Source organism: Pseudopodoces humilis, chromosome 13, assembly GCF_049639895.1.
Source record: "Pseudopodoces humilis isolate 2021_Gansu_Grassland_sample_001 chromosome 13, ASM4963989v1, whole genome shotgun sequence".
NCBI lineage: Eukaryota > Metazoa > Chordata > Aves > Passeriformes > Paridae > Pseudopodoces > Pseudopodoces humilis.
In genome coordinates, this window is record NC_142212.1 from 18,779,951 (window position 1) to 18,799,764 (window position 19,814).

The following is a 19,814-nucleotide window of genomic DNA, read 5'->3' on the forward strand; positions in this document are numbered from 1 at the left end:
CTACAAGGCTGTATTTATTGGACTAGGTTTTATACACAATTACCTGCATCTAAAAGAAAGTTTCACTCCTTAAAGCATCCATTTCCAAATAGATTGTTCATCCCAAAATCCAATTTAATCAAACTGGTTTTAGTTTTGGTTTTTTTTTTTTCAACTTGAAATGTTTCACATGGCCTGAGTTACTGTTAAGAGATTTGGTTATAAAGATGGAAACTAGCAGCAGAAAATGGTGAAACCAGCCAAAAAAACCCTGTTTTCTGCAAAATGCAGTGACTGAAGACGCTGGGAATTCTGCAGCAATGAGGTGTCAATGAAGAAATGCAGATACTCTCTAGGAAGGTCCATCCCGTGGAACTGGCTGAGTTATGGATCCTCCCAGATTCTGCTCCTTTACCTTTAGCTCATCAGCTGGAGCAGCTGTCCTGACACAGAAATTCCTTCTCCTGATAAAATCCAGGCTCCCTGGCAGGAGAACAAAGTGCTGTTAACCATTTATTGTCTTTAAACACAGCAAAGCTGATGAACTCTGAGGTTTCTCTGCCCTCCTGCTCAGCTGACATCAGGAGTGAGTTTCAAACACCCTCATGGCTGGCTGAAAATGAGCTGAGCATGCCTTGAAACATCCCCAAGGATGTGATTATAGGTCTGTGGTGTGGAGAAGGAGAACAGGGGAGGTTCTTTTGCTCAAACCTTGGCCAAGGTGACAGAAGGGGCCTTTTCTCACCAAGCACTGCCTCTGGCCTTGGTGTCAGCACAGAATTCCCTCGTTCGTGGGCAGCCAGCGCTGAGAGAAAACAAATGGCTGAGAGAATAGGAAATATGGAGATTAAGCTCTTTCAGGTGGCAGAATGCATCTAATTATTGTTTTCTTCTCCCATATGGCTGTCGGTTCCCTTTAATCTCTTTGTTATAAAAAAAATTAAATAAATTAAATCCAGAAGAGATGCCTTTAAAGCAAGCAGTTAAACGCTCCTGGCATTCTGCAGGCTGCTGTTGCACAGTTGCTGCTCGCCCAGTGTTGAATATGCAGGAGGATTTGAAGAGCCAGCCGTGCTCTCCTTCCTGTGGATCAATCCCATCCAGGCTGGGAAGCTCCCCTGGCTGTTTTCCTGCCTGGAGTCGTGAGCCAGGCTCGGTCTGCACTAGAGCTGTGCTTCTTTTAAACAGCTGAAAGTACCTTGCTTTATAATAACTGCCTAAATAACTGAATAAATAACCAAAACTAACGTGCTGTAGAGAAATCCTGCGGGAATGCTGGCGTGCAGGATTAGTCTGGAGGAAAGAAGGCTTGAGGGAATCCTCCTTTCTCTCTCCAAACACCTGAAGGGAGCGTGAGCCAGGTGGGGATGGGCTCTTCTGACATGACAACGACCTCAAACTGCACCAGGAGTGGTTTGGACCGGATTTTAAGATAAATTGGTTCATTGAAAAAGCAGAGAAACATTGGGAAGAGCTGCCCAGGGAAGTGGTGGAGACACCAGCCCTGAAAGGCTTCAAAGCACAGGTAGATGTGGCACCTCCTGATATGAGCAGGTGGAAGGTTGGACTTGATGATCTTGGAGGTCTTTTCCAGCCTGGATGGTCTTGTGATTCTGTGCCAAGCTTTCTGGAGGAGACAGCACCTTTTAACAATTCACTCAGGAAAAACAAACCCTTCTGAATTCCCTAGGAAGGAATTAAACTGATGTATCAAACGACACATCTGAAGTAGCTTTTGGTCTTGTTGGAAAGGACAGTTAATAAAGGTGGTGGTGGTGGTGACAGTGACTATTGTCCAGAAAGATCTGGAATTTTTTACAACTTGAACCAAAATGGGGAACAGTAGAATAAAACCTTAGTTTTGCTCTGCAGCCCTTTCACTGGTTAGCAATATCTGACATGTCCCAGTCACTCCCGTTTGTAGGAGATGGTTCAGAGAACTCTCATTTCTCCCAAATCCTCATTCTTCTCGCTTAGAGGGAAGTGTGAACATCACAGACACACAGACTTAAAATGCAGAAATCAGGCCCAAACTTCCTGAATTATTAAGAAATTAATCCATTCTGTATTTGTGACTCGATTTCTTTGTTCAATAAACAAGGACTTGAACTTAAATAATTTAAGGTGTGAGCAGTTACAGTCTCTGCTAAAAAGGAATAAATCCTTTTTAAGTCAGCACTTCAGGCAGAGACCTTGGAGACTGGAGACAAGGACTTGTAATTTCCATGAAAGTTGTGCTTTAAGTTGCTGTGGTTGTTACCTCCAGTGCAAAAGAAGTCAGCATTACCAAAGCCTCTGTACAAAGCTCAAAACTGAATTTGTTAGAAAAAACAACTTACTTCAGTTTGCAGAAACAGCAAACTGTGAAATCCATGACCATTAATATTTCAAAGTGTTTTGGTGACATAATAGATCATGAGAGTGAGGCTCCTATGGTTTGTGATATTCCCAGAAATCCAAGGTGTATTTATAGCTGCCTTCACACTTCAGTGTTTTGTGTTGTATGAGATACATTGATCCAAATATAAATGAAAATGATAGGAAGCTTCAAAAAACATGAAAAAAGAAATATTTCTTTTTTTCTCTATCTCCTTCCAGCCTCAATGTTTTGTTCTTTCCTCTCCTCACACAATTCTCTGTCTGCTCTCTTCTACCTTGGCTCCCATTTTATATATTTAGATTGATTGGTATTTTTAGGTCTTTTGAAATCTTGGCCAATATTTCTTATTTTGGGGTAGCAAAATACCTTTAGTGTTACAGAGAGTTTGTTTGCTGGGAGAACCAGTCAATAATTCAGCACTTGTGCCGTGTTTATTTCGACTTGCAAAGTCATTGCTTCAGTGTCACAGGGTTTAAAAACAGGTTTGAGCCCTGAGTTACTAAGGGGAAAATACAAATTGGCCTAAGGAAAAATCATAGAATTGACTGAGGATTACATCCCATTTTGGACCTGTGCTCCTAAATATACTGGATGTGCTATAAAATCTCAGTCTTATATGAACCTCTGTATGTCATGCTTAGAAATTATTTCTTTTTAAAAAATATTGCTACTCTCAAGAAAGGATTTTGCATTCTTTTTCCTCTGCTGTAACAAATGCTGTCTCTTTTTCTCCAATAAATACAATCCTTTAGTCCTGTGCCAAGTATTAGCTGGAAGAGGTCTGATGGAAACTCCTTGGCAAAGAAAATCCAGCACAAGACCGGAGGAGTTCTTGAAATCCCCAACGTTGAGCAGGAAGATGAAGGTTCCTACGAGTGCATCGCAGGAAACACTCGAGGAATAAACATTGCAAGAGGCCAATTATTTGTCTATGGTAAGCAGATTAATTGAATTTTGATTTTTAATGAAGAGCAGGATGGTGTTCAGTTGTGTGGTGCAGGTGAAGTCTCCCAGCCCCTTCCTGGAGGCAGAAAGTGCAGCTCAGGTTAAGTTGGTTAAAAACTGGTTGGGGGCTCTCAGTGACCTCAGCAAATAAAGATGTTTTACATCAAAGCTAGGATTGGAAATGTGGGATGTTGGGAATGTTAATGCAAGGCAGAGAGGAATCCCTGTGGATTTGTGTGGAACATCACAGGCAGGGAGGGATCAGTGTCCAGCAGAAGAGGAGGAGCAGGGAAGGTTTCGGGAGCCTTTGGTCTTGGCAGTGAAGGTGATTTCACCTCCTCTGTTGTCTCATAAACAGAAGAGGACAAAGCACAGCCAGCTCATCCCATTCCTCCCTCTCCCTCCAGCTTGGCTAAAAGTGGAGAATAATCTGGGAATCTTCTCCCTTTCCTTGTGCCTCCCCTTCTGCACTGATTCCAGTCCCAGTCACACAGGATGGTCCCTCATTTCCAGGGTGAATTATGTCTCTTTAGTGGAGTTGTTAACACCCAGGGAAAGCAACATATTTTGACAGGAATAAGAGGAGAGATCTTTTCTTTACCTCATAAATCTTTCAAAGGAGAAAGCAAAAAATAAAAAAATAAAAAAAAAAAATGAAACATAACAGTGAGGAGAAAAAAAATCACAGCAAGCGAGACTGAGCCTCCAGTTAACATCTGTTGAGAAGACTCTGGCAACTATTTTCCTTTTTTTTTTTTTAAGTAAATCTCTTCTAATGAAGAGATGCAGGCTTTGCTGATAAGCTACCAGGCTTCTGCAGCCATGGCTAATATCAAGATATATGCCAGGAATAGAACAGTCTGCTGCTGGTTTAAATATTTCATTATTTCCTTGCTTTCAGGGGGTAGATTTGCTCTCATTGCTCACTAATTTTTTTCACCACATCAGTCAAGCAGTTCCATTAAAATTAAGTTCAGTAGATTACCTGGCTGTGATTGATAACAGCACAGGCAATTATAAAATTATGATCAGTTAATTCAATCTAAAACAATGTGCTTATTAACTGTGCTTTGTACATTAATTAATAGCTGTTCATGGTGCAATGTATAAACAGCACTCACAAAGCCTTGGCATGAGGTTTTTTTTGTCATATTAGGAGTGTGCTGGTGAATTATCTCTGTAATTGATTTCCTCTTGCTCCTTTTTTGTTCTCTGGGGGTTTTCCTTTGGAGCAAGGTTGTCTCCAAAAAACAGGGATTCTTTCCTGGACACTTCTTTGTGTGTGATCCCTCCAGCCCCTGCTTCAGGCTCTGAGAGCAGTAAAAATTCCGTGTAAATGGAAGTGGGGTGAGCTTCATCCTTATGGGATCTTCGAGCACTGAAAGGGGCTCCAGGAGAGCTGGAGAGGGGCTGGGGGTAAAGGCTGGAGGGACAGGACACAGGGAATGGCTTCCCAGTGCCAGAGGGCAGGGATGGATGCGATATTGGGAGAAGTTGTTCCCTATGAAGGTAGAAATGATCTGGAATGGAATTCCCAGAGCAGCTGTGGCTGCCCCTGGACCCCTGGAAGTGTCCAAGGCCAGGCTGGCTGGGAACAGCCTGGGACAGTGGAAGGGTCCCTGCCATGGAATGAGGTGTTATTTACCCTCCCCAGGTCTCACCTCCACCTCTGTCCTGACAACTGTTCCAGATGTCAGCCTTCCCCATGGGAATTCCTGCTCAGCTCAGTCCTTAAAACTCAGCTGTTTACAGAGCTCCTGGGTGACTCCTGAAAATTCTGCTTTTACACCTCAGGGAATTTCTTTAGAGGAAGAAATTTGCAGAAATTAGGTGTCCTGGTGCTTTCAGCACATATATCCTGAATTTCAGGCATCTAAAATCAGCCTTTCTGCACATTTTGGCCACAAAAATGGATAAAATCTTGACCAAACTCCCTACCCGTGGACCACTTGATTTCTAACATTTTCCCAAGCTTGTCCAGAAGTTTCATGCCAGGGAATTGTACAGAATTCATTTGCAGCATAATAAAAATGTGTTAAAGAGATATTAATTAGCCCTGCTCAGTTCATTAATTAATGGCAGCATACCTCAAGCAAAATCACTTTTCTCCTGCTTAAAACACTTTGCTTATTCTTTTCAGCACCGCCTGAATGGGATAAAAAAATCCAAAATGCCTTTCTGTCTCTCTATGACAGTTTATTTTGGGAATGTAAGGCAAGAGGAACACCAAGTCCTTCCTATAGCTGGTTAAAAAATGGCCAGCCCCTCATGTCAGAGGTAAGATTCCTGTCTCCTTTGATTTCTTCTTCATCTTTTTGTTGGTTTTTTTTTTTAATTATTTAGTCATTATTTTAATTCCACAATATATTAATTATGTTTCAAAAAATAGATAAATATTAATATATCAAAATTGCAACACAGAGCCTCAATTCTTGTAATTCATCTCTATTGGGAATGTATGATATTGGAGTTTAGAGGGAGAGAAAAACACCAATTTCTTCATGGGAGCAATCTAATTGCTACAAGATATGGCTGTAGATATAGAAGGGCTTAAAAATATGAATTGTAATTGGTGAAAGAAACACTAAATACATTTGTAGACATAATCTGCAGTTTGGGGAACTGGTAGGATGCCAAAGGACTGGAAGGGGATTCCAGAGCTGGAATTGCCAAATTCTCAGTGTTGAATTGCACTTTTCTTCTGTTTCTGTTCCGAATCAGTGGCTGGGTGGGCCTTTGGTCTCGTGCAGAGTGGCTGCTCTCCTGCCAAGTTAATCCTTCACCTTAATTAATCAGTCAGCTCTGAAAATCAGCTGATTCTGTGGGTGATATTTTCTGTGCTTTGGAGAAGGATAATCCAAAGAAAGCCATGTAAAGGTAAAAGGAAGAGCTGGATAAGTGCAAAATGTCACTTTAAAGGACCAAGTGGAAAGGGAAGTAGGAGTGGAGGAGCAGAGGGGAAGTTTGGAGCTGAAACCCTTGAGAGCCACGATCAGATCCATCATCAGCCAGGTCTTTGAGAGCCCAGCTTCCAGGCACAATCCCTGCATTCCTGTGGTGGCCAAGCTCTGGCACATCCATCCCCCAGCCTTCAGCACCCTCATGGAGAAGGATTTCTGTGAGAAGAAACTCTTTGCATTCTGCTGAGGCCAAGTTTCCCTTTTTTTTGTTGTTGTTTTTATGGAGCATCCATGTAACATCTCTGGGGCACACGATCTGTGAGGCATCCTCACTTGGATGTTAAAAAATAATACTCTGATTAATTCCTGCCTAGCAAGAGCACATACAGGAGAATTTCCAAAACATATGGGCTAAATTAGCACCTGCTGGGCTGCAGAACCAGCATTTATTTGATTTAGTTGTACTTATTTAAAGTAGTTGGAGTGGGATCCAATCTTCCATGTAATTTTCTGCTGGATCAGTGCTAAACAGACCCAACCTGCATCTGGGGAAAATAGCCAGAATTTACCTGGACTGCAATTTTTCTGAACCTGCTCATTGTAGTCATTGTCACCTTTTTCTGAGCAAGATTATCTTGTTTCTCTCTCTTTGAAGGCAGCAATATTTAGAGTCTGTCACTCTTCAATTGCACTGTTTCAATAAAGAGGAATGAAACACTCAACAGACACATTTTCAACCAGCATTTTCACAGTACTTACAGTGTGCTGTAAATGCAATTCTTCAGGCAACAAAGTGCTGGATGTTATTGCTCAATGGACAGAATGGACACTTTGGAGGGGAAAGTACAAGGGAGATGTAATAAAATATTCAGTTTGTCGCAGCACCCTGCGTGTCGGAATTCTCCCAGGAAGAATAACATCCAGCTGCTTTTCACCCTGGGGCTGATTCTGATTGTCTCCTCTTTGTCAAACCTCTCTGCCTGACCACCTGGTTGGGCATGCCAGCATTCTCCCTGCTCGTGTACACGGCGTGCTTTATTCTTGCCTTTGTCTGCATGGCTCAGAAGGGCCGGCAGAGAACGGTGGGGAATTTGGGATAGGCAAGGAACACGAGCCTTGCTTCAGAGAGGGGTTTTGTATTCAGAGGATGTTTGTAAAAATAGAATGCATTGAGAGGATAGAAAACAGCCTGGAGGTAAAACTAAGTATGCAAAAGATATCTGTAGTGAGAGCCTCGATAAAAATTATCAGTGGCTAAGTAATGTAATGTTGTTAATTAGTTTGCCACACAGCAGCCTTGCAGCCCCAGGCTGTGCTCTCATCACTTTTCCAAGCTAAACAATCTTGGGCTGGGTCAGTTTGTGGTTGGGAGACCTCCAAGGGAAATGTGGGGTGTTGGGAAACATGTCCTGGATGTGTGTGCTGAGCCCAGAACCCCCCGAGCCCTGGGCTGATCCCAGCAGGAAAGGGGGGATTGTGCCCCTGTGCTCAGGTGAGACCCCACCTGCAGAGCTGCCCCAGCCTGGGCCCAGCACAGGAGGGACCTGGAGCTGCTGCAGAGAGCCCAGAGGAGGCTCCAGGAGGAGCAGAGGGATGGAGCAGCTCTGCTGGCAGGAAAGGCTGGCACAGCTGCCATTGTTCAGCCTGGCCAGGAGAAGCTTTGGGCTGAGCTCAGGGTGGCCTTGCAGGGCCTGACAGAAAGATGGAGAAAGAGTATTTACAAGAGCCTGTGGAGAGACAGGACACAGGGAATGGCTTCAAACTGACAGAGAGTGGGTTCAGATGGGATATTGGGAAGAAATTCCTCTCTGTGAGGGTGGGCAGGCCCTGGCACAGGTGCCCAGAGCAGCTGGGGCTGCCCCTGGATCCCTGGCAGTGCCCAAGGCCAGGCTGGACATTGGGGCTGGGACACTCTGGGACAGTGGGAGGTGTCCCTGCCCTGGCAGGGGATGGAAGGGATGAACTTTAAGATCCCTCCAACCCAACCCATTCTGGGATTCTGTGACAGGTGTTCAGCACTTCACAAGTGCATTTGAGACACTTGTGGCTGTTCATCAAACACTGGAGTGCATCCCCTAACTAAGTACTCCAACCTCTTCCATTCCTGCTCCAGAGGCAGGAGAGCCAGGCTGAATGAGCAGCAGCATCCTCCCAGTGATATCTGCTGTTCAAGCTTGCTCTTGGTGATGGGATTTATATTCCCCGTGGGTATCTTCCAAACTCATCTGTTTGGGGGAATTTTGTTTTTTTTTTCTCCTCCTCAGTGCTCCACTTTGCAGTGCAGCTATTATTGTCTCCAGAGGGTAGTAATTGTAAAATCACAAGATATTTAGCTTTAAGTTATGATTGCAGCATGAAACAGGCTTTTTTTTTTTTTTTTTTCCTGTTTTCCAAAGCAGAGCGAGTAAAACTTCTTTTAATACGTGAAATTCCAAGCTCTGGTCCAAATATACCCACTGTGCATCTTCCTGTATTTCAGCAGAATTGCTGAAGGAAGTTGGCATGTGTAAAAATCCAAGCCTGGAGGAGAATGCTCAGCCTGTGCTCTGAGCAGCTGCCTGGGGCTTTCCAATTGGAATTTAAGTGTTGGCTTGCAGTGGAGCTTTTCCAGCGGCTCAGGGTGTGATGATGTTTGAAATGTTCCTGTTAGTGGAGCACCTCTGTCTCCTGTGGAGCTTTTCTGACCTCCTGGGATTATCACCATCAGGTTTATCTGATGGGATGATGGAATGAATCCCAGCCAGGGATGAGGTCAGGATCCAAGTGGAAGATGCTCCAGGCTCCCAGGGTGGAGTATCCCTACAGGCTGCTTCTGTGCCACCTTCATGGAGAAGGATAACCACAGATTCCCATCTCAGCAGTGCAGGGAAACACATGGAAAACCTGGACAAACCTGCCCAAAGCCACTACTGCAACGTGTGCCTGGATTTCCTGAAAAGCTGGAAGAGCTCAGAGGGCTAAAAAACAACCACCACCGCACAGCAAGGTGCACATCCCATTTCTGATGGTTCCTTCCCCATTGCTCCCAAGAAAACAACATTTCTGCTTCTGAATCCTGATCAGGTGCATCGGTGTGATACTAAAAAACCTTTTATTTGTTCACTCGTCGGCTTTGTCAATGTTTTTCCTTGTTTTTCTCTTATCAGGAAAGAATTCAAATAGAAAATGGGACTCTCCTCATCCCCATGCTGAATCTGTCAGACTCAGGCCTCTATCAGTGCGTGGCAGAAAATAAATATGACACCATTTATGCCAATGCTGAGCTGAGGGTGATCGGTGAGTAAATGTCACTAAAATGTGCAGGTACCAGTAAAAAGGACAGTCGTTGAAAAAAAAATTGAATTTCAGGAAAGAGGAGATGAAACCTGGCAGTTCAAACCTGATATTTCTTTGCTTTTCACCCACATGGAAATGTGGGGTTTTTTTAGTTTAATTTCATGGCTTGTTTGAGGAAGGAATCTAATCCATGTGTGGTCTTTTTTATTATCACATATACACCTGTTTAATGAATGCTCTTTCTCGCTTAGTTTGAGTTATTAATAGTTATTCTGCAGGTTTTAAAGTTATTTCAGAAAGCAAGGGAAATAGGTTGAGCTATAAACAAAGAGCATATGGCAAGTATGGACATAAACAAATAACAAGGAATCTCATTAATTAATGATAACCAGAGATGAACATGAATGGAATTTGCTCATATATTATAAAAGTATTCTGTTCTAGACTTCAAAATGTAAAGTTTGCTCAACAGTCAAAAATCAGTGAAACCAGTAACACACATCAGGAGCACCCAGCATCTTGTGTTTTCTCCTTCTCCAAGAGTGAGTTTTCACATAAACTGCTGGAAAAATAAACATATTTTCAGAAAACAGAGTAGGTCTATGAAAAGAAAGCCAGAGTAGAACTGTGCTTGTGACAGAAGACTCTCTGCAGATGGATATATGTGGCTGGATCAGGGGTGTGAAGTTTATCCTGCTCAGGAATCTCGTCTTCCATCATGGATAGACCAGTCCTCCCAGTCTCCAGATTTCCTCAGGAAAATTTATGAAATTACTGTGTCAGAGCACACAGCTCTAGGCAGAGAGCTCAGAAACAGAATTAGAATTCTCTGGTCCATAGATACAAATTTAATGTGTAGATTTAGATTTACTTTTGCAGAAATCTGAGAACCGAAACAATTTCTGGATTCTCTGGCTGAGCTCAATGGGAAGAATTTGGCAAGTTCATTTAGCAGAGTCTCTTCTTCCTTCTCTCTTTTTAGCTGCAGCCCCTGATTTTTCCAGAAATCCTGTGAAGAAGCTGTCTGTTGTTCAAGTTGGAGGGGAAGTTACAATTGGTTGCAAACCCAGTGCTTCTCCCAGAGCTGTTGTTTCCTGGAGAAAGGGTTCGGAGGCTCTGCACCAGAACAAAAGGTAGGGGCAGCAACCAGTTATTAGGTTATTAATTGAAATTTATTTTTAATTTGTCTTGTTTTTGGATTTTTGACTACAACCAAAGGATTTTCTCCCAGCTTTGCTTGAAGTTATTATTATGAAGTATATTATTGTTAGAATAATATCTGATAATTGGCAGAGCTGGTTTTGTAAAAGAACTCTTCAGAAAGAACTGTTCAGAAAATTTGCAATATATATCAGATTTTTACACTTTTTTTAAAAATTTAAAATATATAAGGTTTTTATGCTTCTGAGGCATAGCCTCTGTTTCCCCCCATTTTAGTAATTAAAGGTAGGATATCTGTTTTCTTGCTATGAACATGAAAAACCATCAAAGTCAAACACATGTACATGTATACATGTAGTAAATAACACTTTTACAGTGTTGGGCCATTGGATTTCCTCTGTTTTAACATCATTTAAAGCTGATTGAAGCTCATCTGGCTCAGGATTGCTTTTGGCAGCTCATCCATGGAAATGCCAGAGGCCCCTTTGTCTTTGGAGTGGCCGTGGAGCTCTGCGGGTACGATGAGCGCAGAGCCGGAGCGAACCCACGCGGGCCATTGTGTGATCCATACATTTGTGCTCATCATCGCTTAATCCATGGCCAGCCACCGAGCTGGAGGGAATCAGCCTGCCGAGGAGGCAGCCCTGGAGGCCCAGGGAGGCAGGATGTGTCCCCAGGCTGAGGTGTAATCGCTGTGTGGCTGTGCAATAACCCCCGGCACAATCGGCCTCCCAGGCCTGGCGCTCACGTTTAGGCAGGATTGAGCCCCTGGCCCAGCACTGACAGGCCCCCACACACCGGTTTGGGTCAGGTGGGGTTTGGTGAGGATTAATTCCTTATTTCTGAGCTGCCAGGAAGCATCTCCTTTGTTATATTCCATGTCCTCAAGCACAGGGTGGGATCGTTGGGGCAGACAATCCCCATGGAGTTGGACTCCACGATCCCTTCCAGCTCAGGTTTTTCCATAATTCTATAATTCCACACTAATGGCAATTAAATAGCGAAATATTAAAATCAGAGGGTCTTACTGACAGAAATGAGGGATATTGTATGCAACATACAGCCCTGAGGATATTTCCATGCACAAATGGAGACAGATGGATTAAATGGGCAGCAGTGTCTTCAGAAGTGCTGAGAATGTCTGAGAGTCCTTCTCAGCATCTCTTTCAGCTCACAAATATAACAGCAACCCTCTTTTGTCACATTCTGTCGTCAGCCTTTGAAATCTATAATCAGTAATTCATAAAGCTCTGGCAGCTGAACACCAGATTTTCACACAGGACCACTTGCTCAAGGAGGTTAATTCGGGTCACATTAGACTTAAAATGACGATGATTCTCTAGAACATTATCCCAAACTGTGGCACAAAGAACTATTTCCCTACGCCACGCTGCAGGGATGAGCAATAGAGATAAATCACAGGAGTATTTATGAAAGAAGGTGCAAATCTGAGAATTTTACATAGGTGCTGGCAATGGAACAGAGAAATTTGGGTGAGAAATCATCCCATGGGCATAGAAAATCTCTCAATTACTTTTACCCCTTTAATAAGTGGTGATTTTATTTTCATTTTAACCGCTTACAATGGAAAACACTTTTCTAACCAGTACTTAATCAAATCTTTATTTGTCTTCTGATTGTATTTTGATTGTATTGCCTATTCCAGAGGCTGAACTAAGCCTGGATCTTCAGGTTCCACTACTCTGATATTCCCCACCTGATTTACTGATAAAAGAAATATTTACACACTCCGTACAGTATTTACTTGTGCTCCTGTATTAATATACTAACAATAATTCCAAGCATATTGTAATTTCTGAACATCCCAGAAGGCTCCTGCTGCTGGGCAGGAGCAAATAACAGGAGCAGGATTTACAAAGGAGACAGGGTTTAAACTCTCTGTGTGCACATTATTGCCAGCGTGGCCACTGGTGCAAAGTGGAATTTATGAGGTTGTTTGATTATTAAATGACAAACTGGCTAATGTCATGGTTTAAAAGGATGGGAAATAAATCATCAGTCCAGTGCTAGTCCAGAGATCTCCCTGACAGAAGACAAAATGAAATAAGGGTTTGTGTGGCTGTAAAGTACATGGCTAATTAAAGTGCTGGAATTACACATAAAAAGAGAGGGAACATGGTCTGTTTTTCTCCACAGATATGATTAAACCCTGACAAAGCCTTATTTCTGCTCCCATTTTATCATGCTGCAATTATAACCTTTATGGGTTCTTTTACTGGCCTTTTTAAAAATATTTGGTAGGGTTATAGTTGCTAAAAAAAGGAAACACCAATCCCTTCCAGTTCTGGCAGCCAAACTGTGATGGGCTCATTCCTAAATAAGTCAGATCACACAGCTGCTTTTAAATTATTTAGATAAATTTAATATTTTGTTAAGGAAATAGTGAAACGAGACCTATTCTGCCCAAAGGGGAAAAAATATTCCTTCTTTTTCACCTTTTCCCTTTCACTCCTGGTAATAGTTTATTCCTGTTAGTCCTGAATATCTGGTAACCAATCTCCCCGATCAGCTGAGCTCTTGATATCACAAGAGAACTTTCCTTTATATTAAATTCAGTTTGTAAGTGTGTAAAGAGGAGTGTGCTAAATAGGAACACTAATTAATAGATGCACAATTAAATATTTTTAATTACATTTCCTCTGACTTCTTGAGGCCACTTTGAAGTTTACAAAGCTGCAGTATTTGGGCCCCTGCTATCTGAAAAATATCTTAGAAGTTTTTGAAGGGTAATTTTCTGCATCTCTTGCTGGGGTTCAGCAGTGAAGGTTCTCAGCCCTCTGTCCCCTTTTCAGGGCAGAATTTTCTCCAGCCCCATTTGTCTTTCCCATCCTTTCTGTAGCTCAAACCCACCATTGCTCAGCTCTTCAGCAGCTTGTCTGCTCTCATTTCTGTAAAATACTTCACTGCATTTGAAGCACACATCTAAATCCTGCAAAAAACGCCAAAATTATCATTTTTTTCCATTAGATGGTGAAATAAATCCTGAACATACCAGTACCAGGTATTTATTGTTCCCAGCCCTCTCCACTGAATGTTTCCCTTCCAGATTTTCAGAAATAACTCCATTCTACCTTTATTGGCGGGGCTCAGGCTCTGAGTGATGGGATTTATCCATGGTCCATGGACCTGAGAGAGGGAATTTGAGGTTACCAGCTGCAGGAATCCAGAGGAAATCCCACAGCTGGCGTATCCTGGCTGGTTTTCCCTGCTCCCCCCTCATGTGATATCCACCAGTTCAGCTTCAGGAGCTCTCTTGGGCAATTATTCTTCTTCTTTGGGTCAAAATCTGGAGAAACAGGGTTTGAGGAGCAATGCCACTCTAATGGACAGCTGTTTGGCCTTTGTGGAATAAAGAACTTTTCCTGGTGTGTGCTGTGGGTTTGAGCTCACTGTAGCAATGCAACACAACAAAAACCAAGTTTTGTGCTCCAAACTCCCTCCCTGAGGAGTCTGGCACAGATTTCAGCTATTTTCATGTGTGTCACATCCTCAGTGCATGCAACAGGAGTTTTCTTCATCGCACTTCTCATTTCTGTCCTCTCATATCCAACTGAGGAAACGAAAGAGAAGAAAGGAACAATTCCTATATTAAATAAAACAAATTTTCAAGTCTAGACACCAATCTCATCACAAACGTCTGTCTCCATGCCTTCAGTGGATTCAGATTCAGGACCCTCGTGGAAAACTTACTTTACAAAAATTCCTTTTGATGGGAGCATTTTAATGAAAGGGAATTTGGCCTCGTTTTGCTTTGCCAGAGAGAGGTGCTATTCCCCCAGCCTGGGCTGAGGATCCCCAGGCACTGCAGTGACTGCATAGAAACATTTGGGATTCATTTCACTCGGAATTTCGATGAGGAGAGCTGAGGGAAACTGAGAAATGAGGTAGGCTGGAAGACTGCATTAGTCATATACAGCACTTTCCATGCATTAATAATCAGTAATAAGCAAATATTCATAATTTAAATTGTTTTTGGGGGCCCAGGCAAGAAGTACATTTAGAGATGATAAAATATGCTCAATACTTGTTGGCTCCAAGTCTTTCTTGTAGGAAACAGCTCAGTCCCAGTTCTGTGAAGGATGGGAATGGACCCTCTGCCATAAATAAAGCTGGTGAATTCTGTGTCCTGTGGCACACTTGGATTTGGTGTTTTACACTCAGGTTATTGCCATTACTTAGAGGAAACATGGAAAAACGGTGGCTTGGGAAGCTGTATTTCATCAACACTGGGAAGAGAACGGAGCAGATGTTTGTGACTGGCAGGGGGAATTATCTGGGAATTGCTGAGTTCTTGGAGCTTCCCCTCGGAGCCCAGACTCGAGGGGTTCTCCTGCTCCCAGGGGAGCAGCCAGGACCCAGCAGCTTTCCTTAGGATCTGTCCTCCCACCACCCTCTGAGCACCCCCTGCTTGTGCTTTCCATCTGCTCCTCCACTGTTCACAGCCAGGTTCCAAAACCATGAGCGCTTTAACACATTAACACTTCTTTGTTATTTAGGAAAAGGATTGTTTTGTGTCTGTGGGTGGGATTAGACAAACAGGGAGTTAAAAAGTGCAGCTCCTCCTGAGATGCAGCTCCAATCTCTGTTCTCTGTGACTCGGGATGGCTGGAGCTGTGCCAGGGCAGGTTTGGGATGGATTTTAGGGAAAGGCTTTTCCCCCAGAGGAATGGGCACGGCCTTGAGGGGACATCGCTCCCAGGGATGCCCAGGGTGGGATTTGGGGACTCTCATCCTTGTGGGGCCCTCCCAGCTCAGCTTCTCCTGTGATTATTTGGTAAACAGGAGAAGCTCTCACTCAATCCCCTGATCAAACACAACACACAAAATGCATTGTCTGTGAAACCAATTTGAGCAGAAATGTGTCAGGACAGTTCAGCAAACTTCAGGGAAACATTTCAATTACCAGAATGTCAGCGCTGTTGGTTCAGCTTCAGAATATCCATTATCCTTAAAAATAAATTAAAAAATCTGCTTGGGGAGGAATCAAGACCAAATGGATAGAAAATTCCAAAATTTGCACTAGTCTGCTAACAAAGGAGGAGATTGATGGCACTTGACTATTCTTTAGCTGAAGTCAATATGCAGCCTGAGGGAGTTATTTACTTCTTCTTGGCAGGTGCCTCCCTCTCAAATGAGACACCAAACTTAGATAAGAAAAGCTGAGGGAATGGAACCCATCCACGGCGTCTGAAATAACCCTCAACTGCCTTGAAGTCAAAGCAGATGAGTAGCACAGGCAAAGAGGAGTTTTGCTTGTCAGGCTGCCCAGTGCCACAAACCACCCTGCCTTCCTCACCTGCTGCTTGCACATAAAATACCCCAGATATTTGCATGCAGGTACCAAATTCCATATAAAGCCTATTTTTCTTATGATATTCCAGAATTTATTGTTCTATTCCCAGCTTTCTACAGCAATGCAGCTGGGTGAATAGCACTGGGATATTAATTTTACTATTATTTTATTTTTTAAGTCTGGGTTTTGAAGCCTGGATTAAGTGTGTCTCTGTGTTTATCCTCCTTGCTTCTCTACCATGAGGAGCTTTGCATAGCTTTGATGAGATGCCTTAACCCTTCTATCTTATCAGAGTCTGTGTGCTTGTAAAGAAGTTCATTTCCTATTTTAGTATTTAAACAGAGCACTTGAAGTGTGGGCATCAGCAATCAGAGCAATTCCAGCTATCTCAGACACCACTGCTGAAAGTCAACAGGAATACAAATTAAGCTTATCTGTTGATGAAATCCCACTTTTGCCTGGAGAACCAATGGGATTGATTCCACCTCTGCTAAATTTGATTAATCACTTCAGCTGCGTTCCGTGCTTACAAACAGATTGACAGGAATCAAAAGCACCGGATTTACCTGCCTGCTTTCAGCGTTTGGTCTGAAGTTACTCTTTAAGTCATGAAAACTCCTGCAAAACCTGGGGATGCTGTTTAGAAGTGTTTTTTATCTCCAAAGCCCCGGTGTCACAGCACATTTGGTGCTAACCAGACAAACCCCACCATCACACCATCCCTCAGGGAATGCTGAGAGCTGCAGGAAGTATTTTCTAGCTAAAAATATCCAGTGCTGGCACCACAGTGCTCCTGGTTTCAGACAGAAAAGAGAAGGGAATTGCTGAGAACTGGGAGAGGCAGCTCCATTGTATTTATTGGTATTTATTTGCTCTCAGCAGGGAAGTTTGTCATGTTTTGGGGTTTGTGTGGTTTTGGTGTTGGTTGTAGGCATTTTCCAGTGCTTCCCCCTGCACAATGCCCCTGGATCTGGGAGGAACACCACACGTGGCAGCACCCATGAGAATCACCAAAACTGGTGATATTGGCATAAGAGAAGTTTTACAATCAAAGGGTTGTCAGAAAACACCCCAAATTCAGTACCTTCAGTCTTTCCTTCTTCTCCAGCTTTCTGGTGATTTTGTTCTTGCTCCCCACGCTGAGGGTGAAGGCAGGGGAATGGAAAACTTGACTGAAAGATGAGGAGGGAGATAAGGAGAAGGAAGAACAAGCACAGATGATGGGAAGAGAAAAGAAATACTTTATTTTTCATTCTTTATCTTATTTTCCTTTGTTTTCCGCCTTTCTTCTCTCTCTGTTCTGTTTCCATTTGAAGTCAAGGCACTGCAGAGTAACGAGGAGGCAGGAGGGGACCCCCATTGCTACCTGACCCAGGCAGCAGCCAGAGGATATTGGTGCAGGGGATTACATTATAGAATATTGGAAGACAGGAGAAAAGGGCTTTTCCTTTCTTTTCTCTCTTCTTGGAGAGTTTTGCAGTGGAACAAGCCAATAAACCTAATTTCACCCTGTACTGCTGAGTGCTCAGTGCCAGTGTTTAGCACAGCAGATAATGTGAGCGAGGAGGAAGTAAATGAAGCAGATGTTCTCACGTGAAAATGAGAAGGATTTATTACAACTCCCCTCTGCCAGACACCCCTCTAATGCAATTTGAAATTGTTCCCACTCAAGTCATGGCAGCCTTGTTAAGGGGAACATTTCCAAGGGGCTGTCCTGCATGCTGGGATGTCCCAGGAAATCTGTCACTCTTCCCTGTCATGAGGAATTGCAATAATCCAAACCCCAGAGAGTGTCAGTGCTGTGTCCTCTCCCCCTTCCAGCTCGTGTCCTGTCTCTGCTCCATGCCTGTTTTCTGATGGATGCTCAGGGCTCCATCCAAAGCCAGATAATCTCATTGGATTTTTTCCACTGAGCAGGCTGGGAATCAAGGTTCCTAATTAGGAGTTTGCAGGAAAAAAAAAAAAGGAATGAGAGAGAGAATGCAACCTTCTGTGCTTCTCTTCCAGTCCAGGTTGTGCTGCTGTGCACATTGTTGCTGCTGGGGGTATTGCAGCAGCATCAAAAATGCCAGTGTGGGGTGGGAAACATGCACCAGGTTTGGAAAAGCTGCACCAAATTTGGAAAAGCTGCACCAAATTTGGAAAAGCTGCACCAAATTTGCTGTACAGGCACCAAATGGAAGATTCTGATGCCCAGAGTTCTCAGAGAAAGTGTCACATTTGAGGGAACAGATCAGGGTGTGTTGAGGAGGTGACCTAAAGTGAGATTGATTAACAAAGGATCACAGAACATCCCAGGCTGGAAGGGATCCACCAGGAGCATCAAAGTCCTGCTGCTGCACAGGACAAACGTGGTGGGCACAGGGACTGTAGCCAGGCAGTTTCCAGGCACGATGAGCAAAGAATCTTCCAGGCTGGGATTTCTGGGATCATTTGCAGTGGGAAGGGTCATGTGAGTGAGAGCACCTTGGAAAAGTGGCTGATGCTTGGCTACAATGAAAGATCTGTAGGAGATCATAAACAGCTCTGGTTTAGCCATGGGATTTTGGGACAAAGGAATGTTGCTCTTTCACTGCTCCTTTTCCACAAGAGCTAAAAATCTTCTCAGATTTTCAGTGCAAGGGAAATCTGGAAAGGGGAAGGGAAAGCTGAAGGGACACACACAAGTGACAGAATGTGACTAACACATCAAAAAGACAGAAATTTCCTGTGCTCTGTGCTATTTGGAGCAAGGACGTGGGTCTGGGGCTTCAGTCAACCACACCCAGTCCCCATCACTCAAACTGGGCTTAAATTCTCCAGCCCAGGAGGATTGTCCCAGGTTTTCTGGGGAGACCAACCAACAGGCACAAGAAATCAAAGGTGATGAGACCAGGCTGGATGGGGTTTGGAGCAGCCTGGGATAGTGAAAGGTGTTCTGCCCTTGACTGGGGATGGAATGGGATGAGCTTTAAGGTCCCTTCTACCCCAAAGCATCCTGGTATTCTCTGACTCTATTTTGGGGGTTTTTGGTCTCTGATTCTATTCCAGGATTTCTGAAATCCAACCAGGGCCATGCTGGTGTCAGCTGCTTGTTGTCTGGACAGAATTCTTTAAGGTTACCCACAGGTTTTGTTGTTCTTGTGCTTCTAAAATGTGTTCTGACAAGCAGAGAGGGAAGCAGCTTCCTGCAAGTGAATGAAACACTCAGAGGGCAATTCAGGGCCTTCTGTAGTGTTTAAATTCCACTTAAATCCCATATTAAGGGCTTAGTTTTACATCTGGAGTGAATTTAGTTGTGTGAAGGGCTGAGTCAGAGCTCCTGATAGTGTCTGGATCATAAAAATGATGATTAATGGTGGGATTAGAATAGTGGCAGTGTGGACATCCCATCCTGTGCTGGAAGAGCTTTTGTCTGATGTAGTGGAGTTACAAAGATTTCACAAAACGAGCAGAACTTGGAAGATGAATAAATTGGCAGAGGTTTTATTTGGCAATTCTGTTCCTTTTCTGCTTTTCTTTCCCATACACACAGAGGTGCTGTTGCCCAGTATTCCCTGGCTGCCAGTTCTGGGATGTATCACTACAAGACATTTGGGCACGGGGTGTTTTTTGTCCCTTTTTTCTTTGGCCATCACAGAGGAACATCTGCCTCACATTTAATCCTTGAGTGCATTACAGCCAGGGCAAAATAATTTTTGCTGTTTTGTGTTAAAGGCAGTAGCAGCTCCTGAAAATCCTGTGTTTTCTCTGGAATCTGTATGATGGAGTATAGCTCAGTTCAGACGGCTGTATATATTTACATAAATAAATATTTGTGGTCCCAATTGCAGGGATTTTATGCAAAAATAATTCTATTTTTAGGAAGAGGGAAGAATTT

General features: G+C 43.4%; 1 protein-coding gene across 2 annotated transcripts in view; it reads left to right on the forward strand.

Moving 5' to 3' along the window:
- The window catches only part of CNTN6 (contactin 6), a 125,791-nt gene that overhangs the window by 82,396 nt on the left and 23,581 nt on the right, over nucleotides 1-19,814 (forward strand). For both annotated transcript variants that reach the window (XM_014251500.2, XM_088061720.1), the window contains exons 8-11: nucleotides 3,112-3,293; nucleotides 5,445-5,581; nucleotides 9,351-9,480; nucleotides 10,463-10,613. In XM_014251500.2, coding sequence (XP_014106975.2) covers nucleotides 3,112-3,293; nucleotides 5,445-5,581; nucleotides 9,351-9,480; nucleotides 10,463-10,613 — 600 coding nt within the window. The remainder of the gene's footprint in view (nucleotides 1-3,111; nucleotides 3,294-5,444; nucleotides 5,582-9,350; nucleotides 9,481-10,462; nucleotides 10,614-19,814) is intronic.